This window comes from Perissodus microlepis, chromosome 2 (assembly GCF_051167445.1).
Source record: "Perissodus microlepis isolate ML-2025 ecotype Zambia chromosome 2, ASM5116744v1, whole genome shotgun sequence".
Classification (NCBI taxonomy): Eukaryota; Metazoa; Chordata; class Actinopteri; order Cichliformes; family Cichlidae; genus Perissodus; species Perissodus microlepis.
This window is the reverse complement of record NC_140462.1, coordinates 29502942-29518841: the sequence shown is the minus strand read 5'-3', so window position 1 is coordinate 29518841 and position 15900 is coordinate 29502942. Positions and strand designations below refer to the sequence as shown.

The 15900-nt window shown below is 38.8% G+C and overlaps 1 protein-coding gene across 4 annotated transcripts in view; it reads left to right on the top strand.

Moving 5' to 3' along the window:
- Positions 1–2086, top strand: part of gria2b (glutamate receptor, ionotropic, AMPA 2b) — a 52267-nt gene extending 50181 nt beyond the window's left edge. For 2 of the 4 annotated variants that reach the window (XM_084954709.1, XM_084954699.1), the window contains exon 16: positions 13–2086. In XM_084954709.1, coding sequence (XP_084810835.1) covers positions 13–177 — 165 coding nt within the window. In that variant the 3' untranslated portion in view covers positions 178–2086. The other 2 variants (XM_084954728.1, XM_084954719.1) reach the window with 2 other exon arrangements.
- Positions 2087–15900: the final 13814 nt, after the last annotated feature.

The following is a 15900-nucleotide window of genomic DNA, read 5'->3' as shown; positions in this document are numbered from 1 at the left end:
GTGTTCGTGTAGATGACCTTTGGGGATGCCATGAGGAATAAAGCAAGACTTTCCGTCACAGGGAGTACTGGGGAGAATGGTCGGGTGATGACTCCAGAGTTTCCTAAAGCTGTCCACGCCGTCCCTTATGTGAGACCTGACATGGGACTGAACGTCAGCCTGACAGATCTGTCCTGATCAATGCGAAACTTCTGAGTGCCTTACAATGGTTTCAATAGAGCGTTTTATTTTTTTCTTTGTTTTTCTTTTTTTCTTTTTTGTCCTCGCCTCCTTACTTTTGTTTCGGCTCTTTTCTTTTTGTCTGTGTGGTGAAAAAAGGAAAGATAAGAGATGGAGACTTCATTTTGCCAATCACAAAGACTTGTATTGTTGCTCTCTGTCTCTATTTCTCACCTAATAAAACACCTACCTTTGTGGCTGGAATTCCATCTCAGAATCTTAAAGGGTGGCTTTTTTTTTTCTAAACTGGTGACACCATGCTTTCCTGTCTGTTTGGACTGGACTGAGATGGAAAAGAGGGCTTGATTGATGGCAATGACTGCTTCTAGGAGTCAGAGATTCAGTCATCTCAACTGTGTTTATGTGTGTCTGAAAAGTGAGGGGGTGTGTTCATCAGGGGAAGATGTCGTCAAAAACACACCGTTTCTGTAGCCACCGCCGCAAAACAGGATTTTCAAGCACACTTGATTTCATCTGCATTAAGATGTGAAATCGTCCTTTTTTTCTAAGAAAATCTATTAAAAACGTTTATTGAAAAAAATATTTTTATGTATTTTCACAAAATAGCTTTTAAATAAACTTGCTTACATACTGGTTGGATAAAAACATCTTCATGTGTGAGTATACAGAAAGAAAAAATACTAAACAGCTTCTAGTTCGATATTTTTAAAGCCAAATACATTGCATTATGGGGGTGAGATGTTAAAATCATGTAATTAATTCCTATTCTGAACTTTCCTGTATATTTTATTCTTTAACATTTGGTGTTGATATGAAATATATGTCAATGCTTGGCATTTGGAATCAATCCTTCTATGTTTTTCTTGTTAGACTTGGTGCAGCAATTCTGCTTTATTACTTTTGTCTCTTTGTTTGCTTCAGTGCTTTTGCTGTTTGTATTTTTTCTGATGAGGACCGGGGTTGTTGTTCTTTCAAGAGGAGATTAATATGTTTACAGGCGATGAATAAACAAAAAAAAAAAAATAGTATGGTATGGTATTATTCCATCACATTTTAAAGTGACATCAAAAAGAAGCATCCACATTCACATGGTTTACGTGATGGTTAAAATGCCAAATAAGTAAGAGTGCCAAATTCTAGTGCCAGTAGATAAATATAGTCTTAATATACTCAATCACTGTCATCTCAGTGAATGTAAATGATTCTGATACATTCTGTAACTTTTGTAACTAGATGTACAGTTGGTGGCAATGACTAATACAATAGCCTTTCTGCTTTGTTTTCAAGTCTCCATGTATTTTGCATTAATCGGACAATGGAGTAGCACAAGTTGCATGTTGTTGCCGCAAATACTACATACGTTTATTTCATTACTGCCAAACATACATTTTCATTTCAATGTTGAAGTTGTGAGGTTAAATGTTTGAAATTGGAAATACAATGTAAGACATATATACAATATATACATATAAACATATATTTTATATAAAAGTTCAAATATGACAAATTGTATCCCTTATCATAAGTACTTGATTTCCTTTTGCAGTACTTAATGCTACATTTAATTGTTTTAAAGATACAATATTACTTTTTAGTTGTCCAGACTCACCGTAAGTTAGATACACAGGTTATGCAGATGAGCACATCTATTTATAAGATTTTTTTCCACCCACTTTCAAATAGATCTATAACAAACCCCCTCCTGCACACAGCAGGGAGATGAACTATACTATTATTATTACCACTGTTTTTGTTATCAAGTATAGAAGCATACGGTATACCATAGTCGCTAATCAATTTCATTGCATATTCAGGCTATTTCACAGACATTTTGTATATGGAATGTGTGCTAACTTGTTTATTTTTTGGGACTCTTTCTAAATAAAAAGTGGCTGATCTATTGTTATCTTTTACTGTGTCATTTATTTGGAATCTCTTGCTTTGTATTTATGCTATTGAAATATTCATGTAGAGTTATTTAAGTTTTCATAAACATAACCCGTTGACGCTGCTTACCTATGACTGATTTGTTTGCTTATATATAACACACATAAAGGGGAAATAAGTGACAGGTGTCACTTATTTCCCCTTTATGTGACCTGGCTGGGCTGTGATTTATATCACCCAAGGCACTGCACAACCACTTGTGCTTTCATTGCTTTTTCTGTTTAGGGAGATATATATATCACGTTACTAAACTTAGTTTGCCAGAGCTGAGGGCACATCACAGAAACTGTGCTAAAAAAAAGACAACAACAAAACTTACAGAGGATATGAAGACAAATACGTGTTTTTTTTTGTTTGTTTGTTCTTTACTTTTAAGTACAACAACCTTTACAGTTGAAATTTATCGGTTAAATCTAGCGTTGTTGTGTGCTACAATTCTTGAAGTATAATACATGAAACAGTTTTGAGCTTAAATTGCTTAGTGCTGAAGTGCCTTTAGGTCACCCTACTTCTTCTGAGTGTTAATGAATTTCACACGTCTCCGTTAAGATGGCTGACTTCCTTCTGCTCCCTAAGATAATCCTCCTTTTCTCACATTCAAGCCATGTGTGCCTTTCTATCATGCCTTGTAGTTAATTACATCATATTAAAATCATGTTTAGCTGCAAGTAGAATCCGTAGACAGACACCCAGTAGCCACAGTTATTGCAACTATATACAGTTTATAGATAATGAATGTAAGCTCTACTAATAAAGTGAATGCACTTTCATCAGCAGGCAGAAAGATTTTGCCTTTATTTGTGCTTTTTATCCTTTAGCCGTGAATGGCTCATGGGTTATCGTCGTCACCGCCGGCAGGCACCGTGGACACTGAAGTGTATGAATCTTTCTCTTACACATAAAAAGGTTCCTGTAAATGTGACATGTACTGCAGACCAGAGCACACTGAATCAATAAGAATCTCACCCTGCACATGCACGTACTCAGATGTGAGAAACTTGTCAATAGAAATCAACGAGATACATTTACTGGCCATGTGAGTCAGGCTGTCTGGGCAGAACAACATGATTTATTTTTATATTCCAATCTAGTTTTACTAATTACATTTTACATTACTATGTAATTCTCCTTCAAAAGTAGCTTTTGCAAATACTCAGTAAAATGACTGTTTGATGCTGTGAAGTGGTACTTTTCTTAACTGTACATTTGGCAATTTAAAAGGAAATAAACATACACCGTTAATTTTCAAAGGCTTCTGATTCCACTAAGTCTTCCCACTTTATGTCATGCAAGGTGTTTGGTTATCTTTTTGTTCTACTAAACTCATGGTCCCAACAACTTTGATTGTGTTCTTGCTTCTGAAAATCTGTGAAGTATTTCCCCCTCCATCTTTTCCACCTTTTGTCAAATGCAGGCAGAGACCTGCTTCATGTGCACATTTGTATATGCTGCATCATTTTCCTTTTATGTCATTCTTGTCATTCTGGGTGTATCTTGACATACTCCCAGAATTTCAAGCAATGATCCATTTTCATGAGTGTTTGTATTAGGCTCATGGGATTGCTCATTGCTTTGGGCAAAATCACACTGCTCCATGCACCTCTCTGTCGCCACTCTACTCACATATGCTGTTTTAAACACTTGGGCATAGCAAAGAGGTTGCTCACCATCTGCTACTTAGTTGGATCAGATGGCTTTGCTACTGGACGCATCTGGTCAGCCCAAACATTTTGTGAGGGTTTTGCCTGGTGGATGACTCAGTGGAATGAATTTAGCTTTCTAGTCCAAAAGCCATTTTAGTGTTTTTGTTGACATAAAGACAGGTGACAAATTCAAGAAAACCCCGGAGAGGAAACCTGGACCTCTCCAGTGAAGGGGAACCGGTGGCTCTGTCATGCAATCAGGGGCATTTTGGCAGGATAATTTTTGCTCACTTGACCCTTTAAAGACAAGGGTTACTGCAAATCAAGTTATTTTGAGTGATCCCATTTATGTTATGTTGAAACATTTCTATCCTGGTGGGCATGAGCTCTTCCAGAATAGCAATGTCCCCATTGCTACGAGGGGTCGACAATTTATATTTAAAACATTTATTTGTACAAGGGGGAGAAGCCCCCACAGTTAAAATGCTTAAATTATACTATTGCATGAAAGAAGTATGTAAAATGTTAAAAATTTAAAAAATCAAAGAAGATAAAGTGTTACAGTTGTGCTAAGTATAAACCCTTCCTATTTTATGTCCCATTATACTCATTTCTTTAATAATGAAAGGATTTTTTTAAACATGTAGTTATATTCCCACAAAATGCATTTTTCCTAAAAAAAAAATGTAGGAACTTCCTGATAAACATAAGAATTTGTATTTTTTAAGTTTTATATACATTTTGATATTTTGCGTTTGCAGCATAAAATGTAGATAATTCCCCCTTTCTCAGCACAATCTTGCTGTTTGCTTTCAACAAAAACACAGATTTGTTTAACCTTAATTAGTCATCCTTGGAGCCTCCTTTTTTAGTTTTACTTTCCTTAACGGGGTTAGGGTTATTGAAGGTTATGAATGTCCCATGGCAACACTACCAACTTTGCGAGCATACAGGGAGTGCAGAATTATTAGGCAAGTTGTATTTTTGAGGAATAATTTTATTATTGAACAACAACCATGTTCTCAATGAACCCAAAAAACTCATTAATATCAAAGCTGAATGTTTTTGGAAGTAGTTTTTAGTTTGTTTTTAGTTTTAGCTATTTTAGGGGGATATCTGTGTGTGCAGGTGACTATTACTGTGCATAATTATTAGGCAACTTAACAAAAAACAAATATATACCCATTTCAATTATTTATTTTTACCAGTGATACCAATATAACATCTCCACATTCACAAATATACATTTCTGACATTCAAAAACAAATCAGCGACCAATATAGCCACCTTTCTTTGCAAGGACACTCAAAAGCCTGCCATCCATGGATTCTGTCAGTGTTTTGATCTGTTCACCATCAACATTGCGTGCAGCAGCAACCACAGCCTCCCAGACACTGTTCAGAGAGGTGTACTGTTTTCCCTCCTTGTAAATCTCACATTTGATGATGGACCACAGGTTCTCAATGGGGTTCAGATCAGGTGAACAAGGAGGCCATGTCATTAGTTTTTCTTCTTTTATACCCTTTCTTGCCAGCCACGCTGTGGAGTACTTGGACGCGTGTGATGGAGCATTGTCCTGCATGAAAATCATGTTTTTCTTGAAGGATGCAGACTTCTTCCTGTACCACTGCTTGAAGAAGGTGTCTTCCAGAAACTGGCAGTAGGACTGGGAGTTGAGCTTGACTCCATCCTCAACCCGAAAAGGCCCCACAAGCTCATCTTTGATGATACCAGCCCAAACTAGTACTCCACCTCCACCTTGCTGGCGTCTGAGTCGGACTGGAGCTCTCTGCCCTTTACCAATCCAGCCACGGGCCCATCCATCTGGCCCATCAAGACTCACTCTCATTTCATCAGTCCATAAAACCTTAGAAAAATCAGTCTTGAGATATTTCTTGGCCCAGTCTTGACGTTTCAGTTTGTGTGTCTTGTTCAGTGGTGGTCGTCTTTCAGCCTTTCTTACCTTGGCCATGTCTCTGAGTATTGCACACCTTGTGCTTTTGGGCACTCCAGTGATGTTGCAGCTCTGAAATATGGCCAAACTGGTGGCAAGTGGCATCTTGGCAGCTGCACGCTTGACTTTTCTCAGTTCATGGGCAGTTATTTTGCGCCTTGGTTTTTCCACACGCTTCTTGCGACCCTGTTGACTATTTTGAATGAAACGCTTGATTGTTCGATGATCACGCTTCAGAAGCTTTGCAATTTTGAGACTGCTGCATCCCTCTGCAAGATATCTCACTATTTTTGACTTTTCTGAGCCTGTCAAGTCCTTCTTTTGACCCATTTTGCCAAAGGAAAGGACGTTGCCTAATAATTATGCACACCTGATATAGGGTGTTGATGTCATTAGACCACACCCCTTCTCATTACAGAGTTGCACATCACCTAATATGCTTAATTGGTAGTAGGCTTTCGAGCCTATACAGCTTGGAGTAAGACAACATGCATGGAGAGGATGATGTGGACAAAATACTCATTTGCCTAGTAATTCTGCACTCCCTGTAGCTCCACTCTGAGGTTTTTTGCTATTCATTGCTTTTTGTTATACCAATATTTTTGCCACTATTTTGTTTTTCCTTTATGTAGAAATGACTTACTGAAGTGACACTCTGCATAAGCATTGTTATCATTTTACAAGGCAGTTGCACCACCTTTGTGTAATCAAGCTTGCTTATGGGCCATTAGTTCAGCCAATAACATCACGCAGGAATGGTTGACCAAAATGAATCTTCATCCATGTGAGCTATCAGCATGTGATGTGCCAGCTTTGTCTCACTTCTTTCCTTTATATTGCTAGTTATCAGTGGTTGTTATGATATGTTTCTCCTTGGACTGAAGGTAATGATGACAGAAGGTACACAGGGAATGGCCTGAATCTGCCACCTCATATAGGAGACATCAATAGCACAGACAGGACAATGTTTCATCTTCAGGTCTATTAGCTAAGGCCTGACTGCCTGCCCTGGCCTCATTAAAATCCAGCCATGATTCAGAAATGCTCACACAGCAACACTGGTGCAGATTTAAGGTGCATGAGCTTTCTTAACATGACATGATTTTATGTATATTTCAAAATAATATCGACTTGTTTACCCACTTGAATCATTATGGAAGATATTGTGGAAATGACAAATCTTGAAAGTTATTGAAAGCATAAGTTGGCAGTGCCCAGGCCTTTTATACGGCAATTGTAATACACAATCAACTCAGTTGACATCAGAATGATTCAGATAGTCATGGACAGGAACTTGTACTTGCAATCCTGAACAACAAAGCAATGTTTACTCCAGAGAGGTATTGCAAAATCAAATGCTAAGCAAGTGCCTTTTAATTGAATAGTTTGATTTTATTGTTACATTTCTTTAAACTATTTTTTTTCCATTCAATTTAATCTCAGAAACCACTACAGTAGTTGTGATCTTACTGTCTGTCTCTGTCCAGGGTGTACCCTACCTCTCGCCCTATGGTAGCGGGGATAGGCACCAGCCCCCCACAACCCTGATTAAGCATAAACAGAAGAGAATGGATGGATAACTTCCAAGTTAAATAGGTCTGCAGTGCATTTCATTAAAAAGTAAGAGCGATTTTATTATATTAAAAGTTCACAACTGACAGCAGGACCTCAACGCAAAAAAGTCACTACACTTTTGTTATATTTGGCAAGATAAGGACTCTGTATACTGGGTTCAGTTTTAAAAGATGCACTGAAAATCAACAAGTAATTATTGGTGCACTGAAGTGGGGCTCGAGTAAATGGTCTTTCTGCGACTGCAGTGCATGAAGAAAGTATTTACAGCAATTTACTTGTTCCACATTTTGTCATTTGTCAGCCTTATTCCAAGATGGATCAAATTCATTTTTTATTGCAAAATTTGACACACAACACTCCATAATGACAAAGTGAAAAAACGTTTTCTTGAACTTGATGAATTTATTAAAAATAAAAACAAAAATATAATCTAGATAAGTATTCACAGCCTTTGGTCAGTACTTTGTTGAAGTCTTTGAGTATGATGTTACAAACTTGGTATAACTATTTTTGGGTAGTTTCTCCATTTCTTATTTGCAGAAACTCTCAAACTCCATTCAGATTGATTGGGGAGCATCCACAGCCATTTTCACATCTCCACAGAGATACTCAATTGGTTTCAAATCTGGGCTCTGGCTGGGCCACTCAAGGACATTCACAGAATTGTCCCAAAGCCACTTCTTTGTCATCTTGACTGTGTGTTTAGGGTCCATAGTCCAGGTCCAGAGCACTCTAGAGAAGGTTATCCACATGCACTCATGTTGCTGTCATAAATGTTTTTTGTTTTTTGTTACCCAACACCTTTTGAACTTATGCAGCCCAGATATGATCACACTGTCCCAAATTTAAAGCATGGGATTTTCTTTTCTTGTTATTTGATTTTCTTATTTTATTTTATTGTTCTTGGATATTGAGATTGATATCTTCCAAAGAGAAATGATGCACCAGTTCTGTTTTTTCAGAGATGGATTTTAGCATTGTAGATTGTAGCATAACATTGTCATTTCAGGAAACTAATTTCCACTGCAGCTCTGATTAGTGGTCTTATGCCTTGTTCTATACCTCCTGATTACTGCCACTTATGTGTTGCCACAAATGTTTAGTTGCTCAACAATCTTCGTCTATTCTTTTCCATCTTTCTGAAGTTTATGATTGAGATTTCTTTAGAAACTCTTTTCCATGTGTGATATTCAGTGTTGGGCAAGTTACTTTGAAAAAGTAATTAGCTTTAATTACTAGTTACTTCTTCAAAAAAGTAACTAAGTTACTGAGTTACAATATTCTAAAAGTAATTAATTACCTGAAAAGTAACTATGGCAATACTTTAAAAAAAAAAAGTTTAACCCTCTGGGGTCCAGGGTATAATTGGCCATTTTTAACTACTTTTGATTTTCCCTCCACATTTCACCTTTAAAAACTCTTTACTTTGCCTTGTTTGGTATCATCCTTTTCAGCACAGCCTCACGTGTCTGGATTTACAGTTATCTTTTCATTTTGACATACTGTATTAACACAATTGATCTAAAATCAGACAAAAAACATAAAATCAGAGTAGAAAAAGTTATATTTTTTACTGTAACAACCACAAACATGTTTAATGAATCATATTTCATAACTTTAAATGCAAATATAAATTGTCAATTTTAAAATCCTATGCACAAGTTTTGCAAACAACAAATTTATTTGCCTCCATTTACCTTTTACCTTGATTTTTTAACCATTTCAAACTGTTTACAGAACAATCAGCTGTTCTTTATTCAATAAGATGCCACACAAATTATTTGTGCCACTCCAAAAAAATAATTTCTGTCCACTATAAAGGAGAACATCACAGCCTGATACCTGCAGGTCTGACAGCAGCAGGTGTATCACTCCTCCTGTTTCTACCTGGAAACAGCAGTCGCCTCATTGTTCTGACACACATCACAAAACTATCCACAACACTACACACTAACTACACAAGACAACACATTAAATACACACCCCAAACATGCTAAACATCACAAATCTCTCACATCTCAAAAGTCGCTCTCTCTCTCTCTCGCCGTCACTCCTAAAACTTCCCCTGTTTTTTTTTTTGTTTGTTTGTTTGTTTTTGCTCATAAGCAGAGAGCGCTTGCTAGCGCTGTGTTTAGACAGTAAACGTGACGAAACTATTGAGGAAAAAACGCCGCATATATATTGTTTATCATGACTCTGGTTTTATGTGGCCTATCAACACAATTTAAAAACTGGTATGTATCACCTTGTTGCTTTGTCTTTAAGTGGTCATGTGATTGGCTTACCACGACTACTTTATTCTTCCTCAGTCAAACAGCAGCACTCATGCGATTGTTTGGCCCCCTTAGCTCCAGGTGTTGTGCTAGACCAGGGGTGGGCAATCTCAGTCCACGAGGGCCGGTGTCCCTGCAGGTTTTAGAGCTCACCTTGGGTCAACACACCTGAATCACATGATTAGTTTGTTACCAGGCCTCTGGAGAACTTCAGGACATGTTGAGGAGCTAATTTAGCCATTTAAATCAGCTGTGTTGGTTCGAGGACACATCTAAAACCTGCAGGGACACCGGCCCTCGTGGACTGAGATTGCCCACCCCTGTGCTAGACAGCGATCGTGATTACCGTCCGCGGGAGCGCGCGCAGCTGCTTAAAGCTGTAGGGTCCAGATTACTTACGTAGTCAGCTACTTCCGTGCAACTGATATAAGATGCGGTAAGCTGAACACAGCTTCAACCGTCTGTTTGTTGAAAAATAGTAACGGACCGCATTTTCTTGTTAGTTACTGTAACGATAGGAATAGTAATTAGTTAGATTACTCGTTACTGAAAAAAAGTGCATGGAGGAAGACTGACGTTTTTTTATACTGATTTGGTTCCCAGAGGATAATCTTCTCACATAATAAAATGTAGCCATGTTTAGTTACTCTTAAAGTTAAACTGAGATAATGTCACCAGTTGGGGCACACCCCTTTAAAACCAATGACATTTCCAATGCAGATGTGACATTTTCGTTTAATTTCTGCTCTCATTGTGCACAACTAACAATAGAATGGTTCATTAGTGTTGGTCCCTTATACCTTTCTTTATTTCTGATGGGGGGGAAGCTAGCACTTTCAAATGATGTCAAATCATGATGGTGGGTGATGAAAAATCTCCACTGACTGCTAAAGCCACTCACCCCTGTTATACTGAGCAAGAGACAAGCAACATATTTCTGAGGCACCAAGGTTGTGGGTGGTGTTATACTGTATGCTGTAAAACAGTTATCCTCTGGCTGGGTTGTCATGGCAACAGTATTAGCTGGGTTTCTCATGTCCCAGTACAGCGTGTCATCCCTGTAGCTGCACATTAACGCACTGAGGTGGGGGTGGGATGGAATGGGGGTTGCTCCATCATCCATACCTCCATTTTACGTTACTCCTGAGAATAAAACAAACAGCTATTGTATTTTATCAGTACACGATCTTATGTGCTTCAGGTTGAAGTGACAGGGAGGGGGTGTTTCAAAATGAAACAAGGGCTTCAGTTTTGACCAAGGCTGAGTACATTTCCATGGTAACAGACCGTGGCAAGCTGTTGTTCTGTTGTCTTTGCTTTAAGCACATCGAAGGTGTACAAGCAGCTTTGAGGTGGCATTTCTTCTGCAAATGTCAGAGATGCAACTTCGCATCTCAACTGCTGCACACAAAGCAGCTGTGTATATTAGCAGTGACATTCAAAATAAAGCAAAATGACAAATTGGCTTTGATCACATTTGTTGAATTTATGAGCTGCCTCTGTGGTGTGACAGTTTAAGTATGATATATATGGTCCAATAAATCAGGTATCTGTGTGCCTGAAGCCTGTCCTTAATTTAGGTTTACCAAGACTAGAAATGATTTGGTCACATTTAAATGTCACTAACAAAGGACAAAAAAAGAACAAAAAAAGGAAGAAAACACTGAGCCTCTCAGTTTATTTGTGGAAATATTATTTTCCTCACCTTCAGAGCATTGTTCATGCTCACACGTCAGAGCTGGCAGAGCAATAAACTAATGGTCAATCGCATAACATTGCGTGATATATGATGACGTATAGAGGACAGCCATTCTAAGACACTGCTCAGGAGCACTTAAGAAAATGGACCATACATAAAGCTTAGAAATTAAGCTTAGAAAAAGTGTCATGGTCCCTGATTTTTGTCCTTATTTCCTGGTTTGAATGACTTTGAGTTGCTATTTTGGTTCCTGTTATTCCAGTGTTATATCTTTTGGATATCTGCTTTAACTTCTTCATTATTCTAGTTTTCATTCTGATATTGTGTCTTACTGTTTTATTTTATGGTTCCAGAGTTTCATGTTTTGATTAGAGATGGACCGATCCGATATTACATATCGGTATCGGTCGATACTGACCTAAATCACTGGATCGGATATCGGAGAGAAATAAAAAATGTAATCGATCCATTAAATATCACGAAAGCACCTCACAAAACTTGCAACACACTGTAACTCACCTCATAACCTTAGCACTTGGAGCAGTGTGCACCACGTGATAGAGCGGCTGTGGCCTGCGAGACCTGTCAGTGGTCTGGTTGAGCATTTGGAGCTTCGCTACCAACCCGCATTTCATCTCTGACAAAGTGATCCCAGAGAGAAGTAAAGCAAGTGTGTAAGTCCATCTCTGAATGTCTGTAAAGCATTCCCACGTTAAGCTTAACAACCGATTTATGGAGCAACTGCCCCTTCTCTCTCCCTCCATCTCCTGCTGCTACTTCAATCATGAAACTGCTTAATGATCAGCTGATCGGCTTTTCTGTCGCGACTCTGTCTCTCTTGTTTGTTTTTGGCCCACTTTGCACCAGAAAGAGGGAACCAGCGGATAAACAACAGAAGCACGTTTAAGCTTGATAAGCTGTTGTTAGAATTTATTTAATATTACTTTCTACACCAGGATCCTTTTCTACGTAGCTGACAGCTGGTAACTGTGCAGGGGCGGATCTAGCGAAGTTTAGCCAGGGGGGCAGATAGGGCATTAACAGGGAAAAGGGGGGCACAAAGACATACTTTTCTTTCTTATTCTCATTTAAAATGTCTAGCTTTTATTAAATAATTATGTGACACCCAAAGTTTTAATTTGATGTAAAATGAATAGAAGTCCATTACTGTATATAGTAACTATTAAGTCTAATATATACCCTAGTAAGCTATAGTACTTTTTTCTTTGGGAAGGCTGTGCAGTCTGCAGTTCTGTTAAAGAGAGATGTTGAATCTATTTAATATTTCTTGAAAAATAATTGATTTCTGTGCATTTTTTTTCACACTGCATCAAATTGAAGGTTGATTACATCGATTAAGCATCATGAGGTGGAGCGTGAGGGGTGGTTCCCTATTTTTTATTTTTTTTGTTGTTGTTGCTGGGAGTTGGAACCCTATTAGTTAGGTTGCTTAATATTTACGCTAAGTACTCTTTAAAATACCAGAATAGGGAGGATGGTGTAAGTTTAAGTTTATTAGATTGATGTCTGTGAAGGTTCTCAGTCATCCAGGTCATCGTAGTCAAAGGAGCTTGCAAAGAAAAGCGTCTGGACTTCTTTAAGTTTACTTGAAGACGTTTCACCTCTCATCCGAGAAGCTTCTTCAGTTCTAAGGTCAAATGGTGGAGAGTCCCAGATATAAACCTAGTGGGAGTATCCCCCCACAGAGGGACAAAAGGACCCCCTGATGATCTTCTAATCGCCTGAGCCAAGGTGTGAAACTGGGTGTGGGTCCCAATCAGCCAGAGTTTCGGGTGTGTTCATTGTGAAACCTGGCCCCACCTTATCATGCGAATTCCTGAGGTCAGATGGCCCAGGATGTGAGTGGGCGTTAAGGCGTCTGGGAAGGGATCTCAAAACTGGATTATAGATGGCAGAGAGTTGGTGTCGTAAACCCCCGCCTCTGTTCAAAGATGGTCGCTCACAGTGGACATAGATGGCTTCTTTCACTCCTCTTTCAAACCATCTGTCCTCTCTGTCCAAAATGTGAACATTGGCATCCTCGAAAGAGTGTCCTTTATCCTTAAGATGCAGATGGACTGCTGAGTCTTGTCCTGTGGAGGTGGCTCTTCTGTGTTGTGCCATGCGCTTGTGAAGTGGCTGTTTGGTCTCTCCAATGTAGAGGTCTGGGCATTCCTCGCTGCACTGTACAGCATACACCACATTGTTAAGTCTGTGTTTTGGCGTTTTGTCTTTCGGGTGAACCAGTTTTTGTCTGAGCGTGTTGCTGGGTCTGAAATGCACCGGGATGTCATGCTTGGAGAAAACTCTCCTAAGTTTTTCTGATACACCGGCTACATAGGGGATGACAATGTTGTTGCGTCTGTCCTTCTTATCCTCCCTCGTTGGTGTCTGGTCTTCTCTCGACACCAACGAGGGAGGATAAGAAGGACAGACCTCTACATTGGAGAGACCAAACAGCCACTTCACAAGCGCATGGCACAACACAGAAGAGCCACCTCCACAGGACAAGACTCAGCAGTCCATCTGCATCTTAAGGATAAAGGACACTCTTTCGAGGATGCCAATGTTCACATTTTGGACAGAGAGGACAGATGGTTTGAAAGAGGAGTGAAAGAAGCCATCTATGTCCACTGTGAGCGACCATCTTTGAACAGAGGCGGGGGTTTACGACACCAACTCTCTGCCATCTATAATCCAGTTTTGAGATCCCTTCCCAGACGCCTTAACGCCCACTCACATCCTGGGCCATCTGACCTCAGGAATTCGCATGATAAGGTGGGGCCAGGTTTCACAATGAACACACCCGAAACTCTGGCTGATTGGGACCCACACCCAGTTTCACACCTTGGCTCAGGCGATTAGAAGATCATCAGGGGGTCCTTTTGTCCCTCTGTGGGGGGATACTCCCACTAGGTTTATATCTGGGACTCTCCACCATTTGACCTTAGAACTGAAGAAGCTTCTCGGATGAGAGGTGAAACGTCTTCAAGTAAACTTAAAGAAGTCCAGACGCTTTTCTTTGCAAGCTCCTTTGACTTTATTAGATTGATCAGTATTGCTGTACTATGAAATATTTTTTTTGCATACAGGTATAACAGAATAGCTTTAGTGCTGTTGTTTTTTTAAACTTGAGTATGAACTTATACAAAATGCAGCAAGATATTAAAAACACTGTTTTATTGATTAAAAAACACTATATCGGATTCATATCGATATCGGCAGATATCCAAATTTATGATATCGGTATCGGACATAAAAAAGTGGTATCGTGCCATCTCTAGTTTTGATTGATGTTTTGATTTTCTTGCATGCCTTGTGTAAGTTACTTTTACTGTGTGATTACTCTCAGCTGTATCTCATTTCCCTTCCGTTTTCCATTCTCTAATCAGCCCTGCGTGTTTAAATAGTCCCCTCTCCTCTCTTGTCCTTGTCAGATAATTCGTCATCACTTCCTGCTGTGTGGTTATGGTCCCCTTTTGCCTCCCTGTGTACCCTCTGTGATCTCTTTGTGATTTTTTATTTAACCCTTTCGACTTCTGCTTTATGCTTACATTAAAGACTTTTTTTTTGGTTGTTACATCATGTTGCCTCTATTATTCTGTCATATGTTTACAAAATATCACCAACCATTAAAAACCAAAGGGTGTATTAGGAAACAGCAGGTTATGTTAAGCTTAAAGTCAGTTTTCTCTGTCACAAAAGAAAATGCCCCTCTTTTCACCTGGCTAACTCATTCTGGCGTGGAGCAGGTTATGTTCAGAGTTTTTATTTAGAATTGTCTGGAAGCGCCACATTTCCACTGATTCTTTTATTTACAGCATGCAATATAGATTCACTGCCGGGGGAATGCATTTTATATGTGCACTGCAGTTTGTTAAGTTGTATTTTATCAAAATCACAAATGAAACCCGGCTGTAAAACTTGTGCAAACTGTGCATCGGATTGTTACTGGAATGTGCATATATTAATTTGGTGATGCAGAAAATGGCTAAAAGTTTTTTTCTTGATTATAATCTGCTGGTAATTCTCTTTTACACTGCTGCAGTTCCAGCTACTAGAACACAGAACACACACCAACAATATCTGTTCAATAAATAAAATAATTTTTTCTTTGATCTGCCCATAAACTAAAGTAATTTCTATGACTCCTTTATTAGGCTACGGGGCAGTAACCTGTAATGTTTGAGGTTTCGGAGCTCAAATGTGCAGCTGGAAAGCATCATTAGAAATAAACAGCAGCACCCAGGGTGCACTCAGCATTAAAATAATCAACACAAATGAAAATGTCTATTAAATTGGTCTGTGCACTAAATTGCAAGATTTATGAGTTTCTGCTCTTGTCTTGTTTGCAATAGCGCTGCCTTTACTGTTAGATTTCTAATGGTTTTTATCAGACTTATCAGTGTTTTATCATCATTATCATAATCTAATGACTCAAGTAGGCACACTAAAAGGTTTCATTTTGCGCAGAAGAAGAGTCATATGGGCCATGACCCATTTAATTTCTGTCCATTTAGTGCATGTGTCTGGCGCCTTTTTATTATAACAATTTAACTTGAATTAACCAGATATAATCTATGCATATATAATACTCAGTATGGCAGTCACAGTCTGAGTATGAGTTAG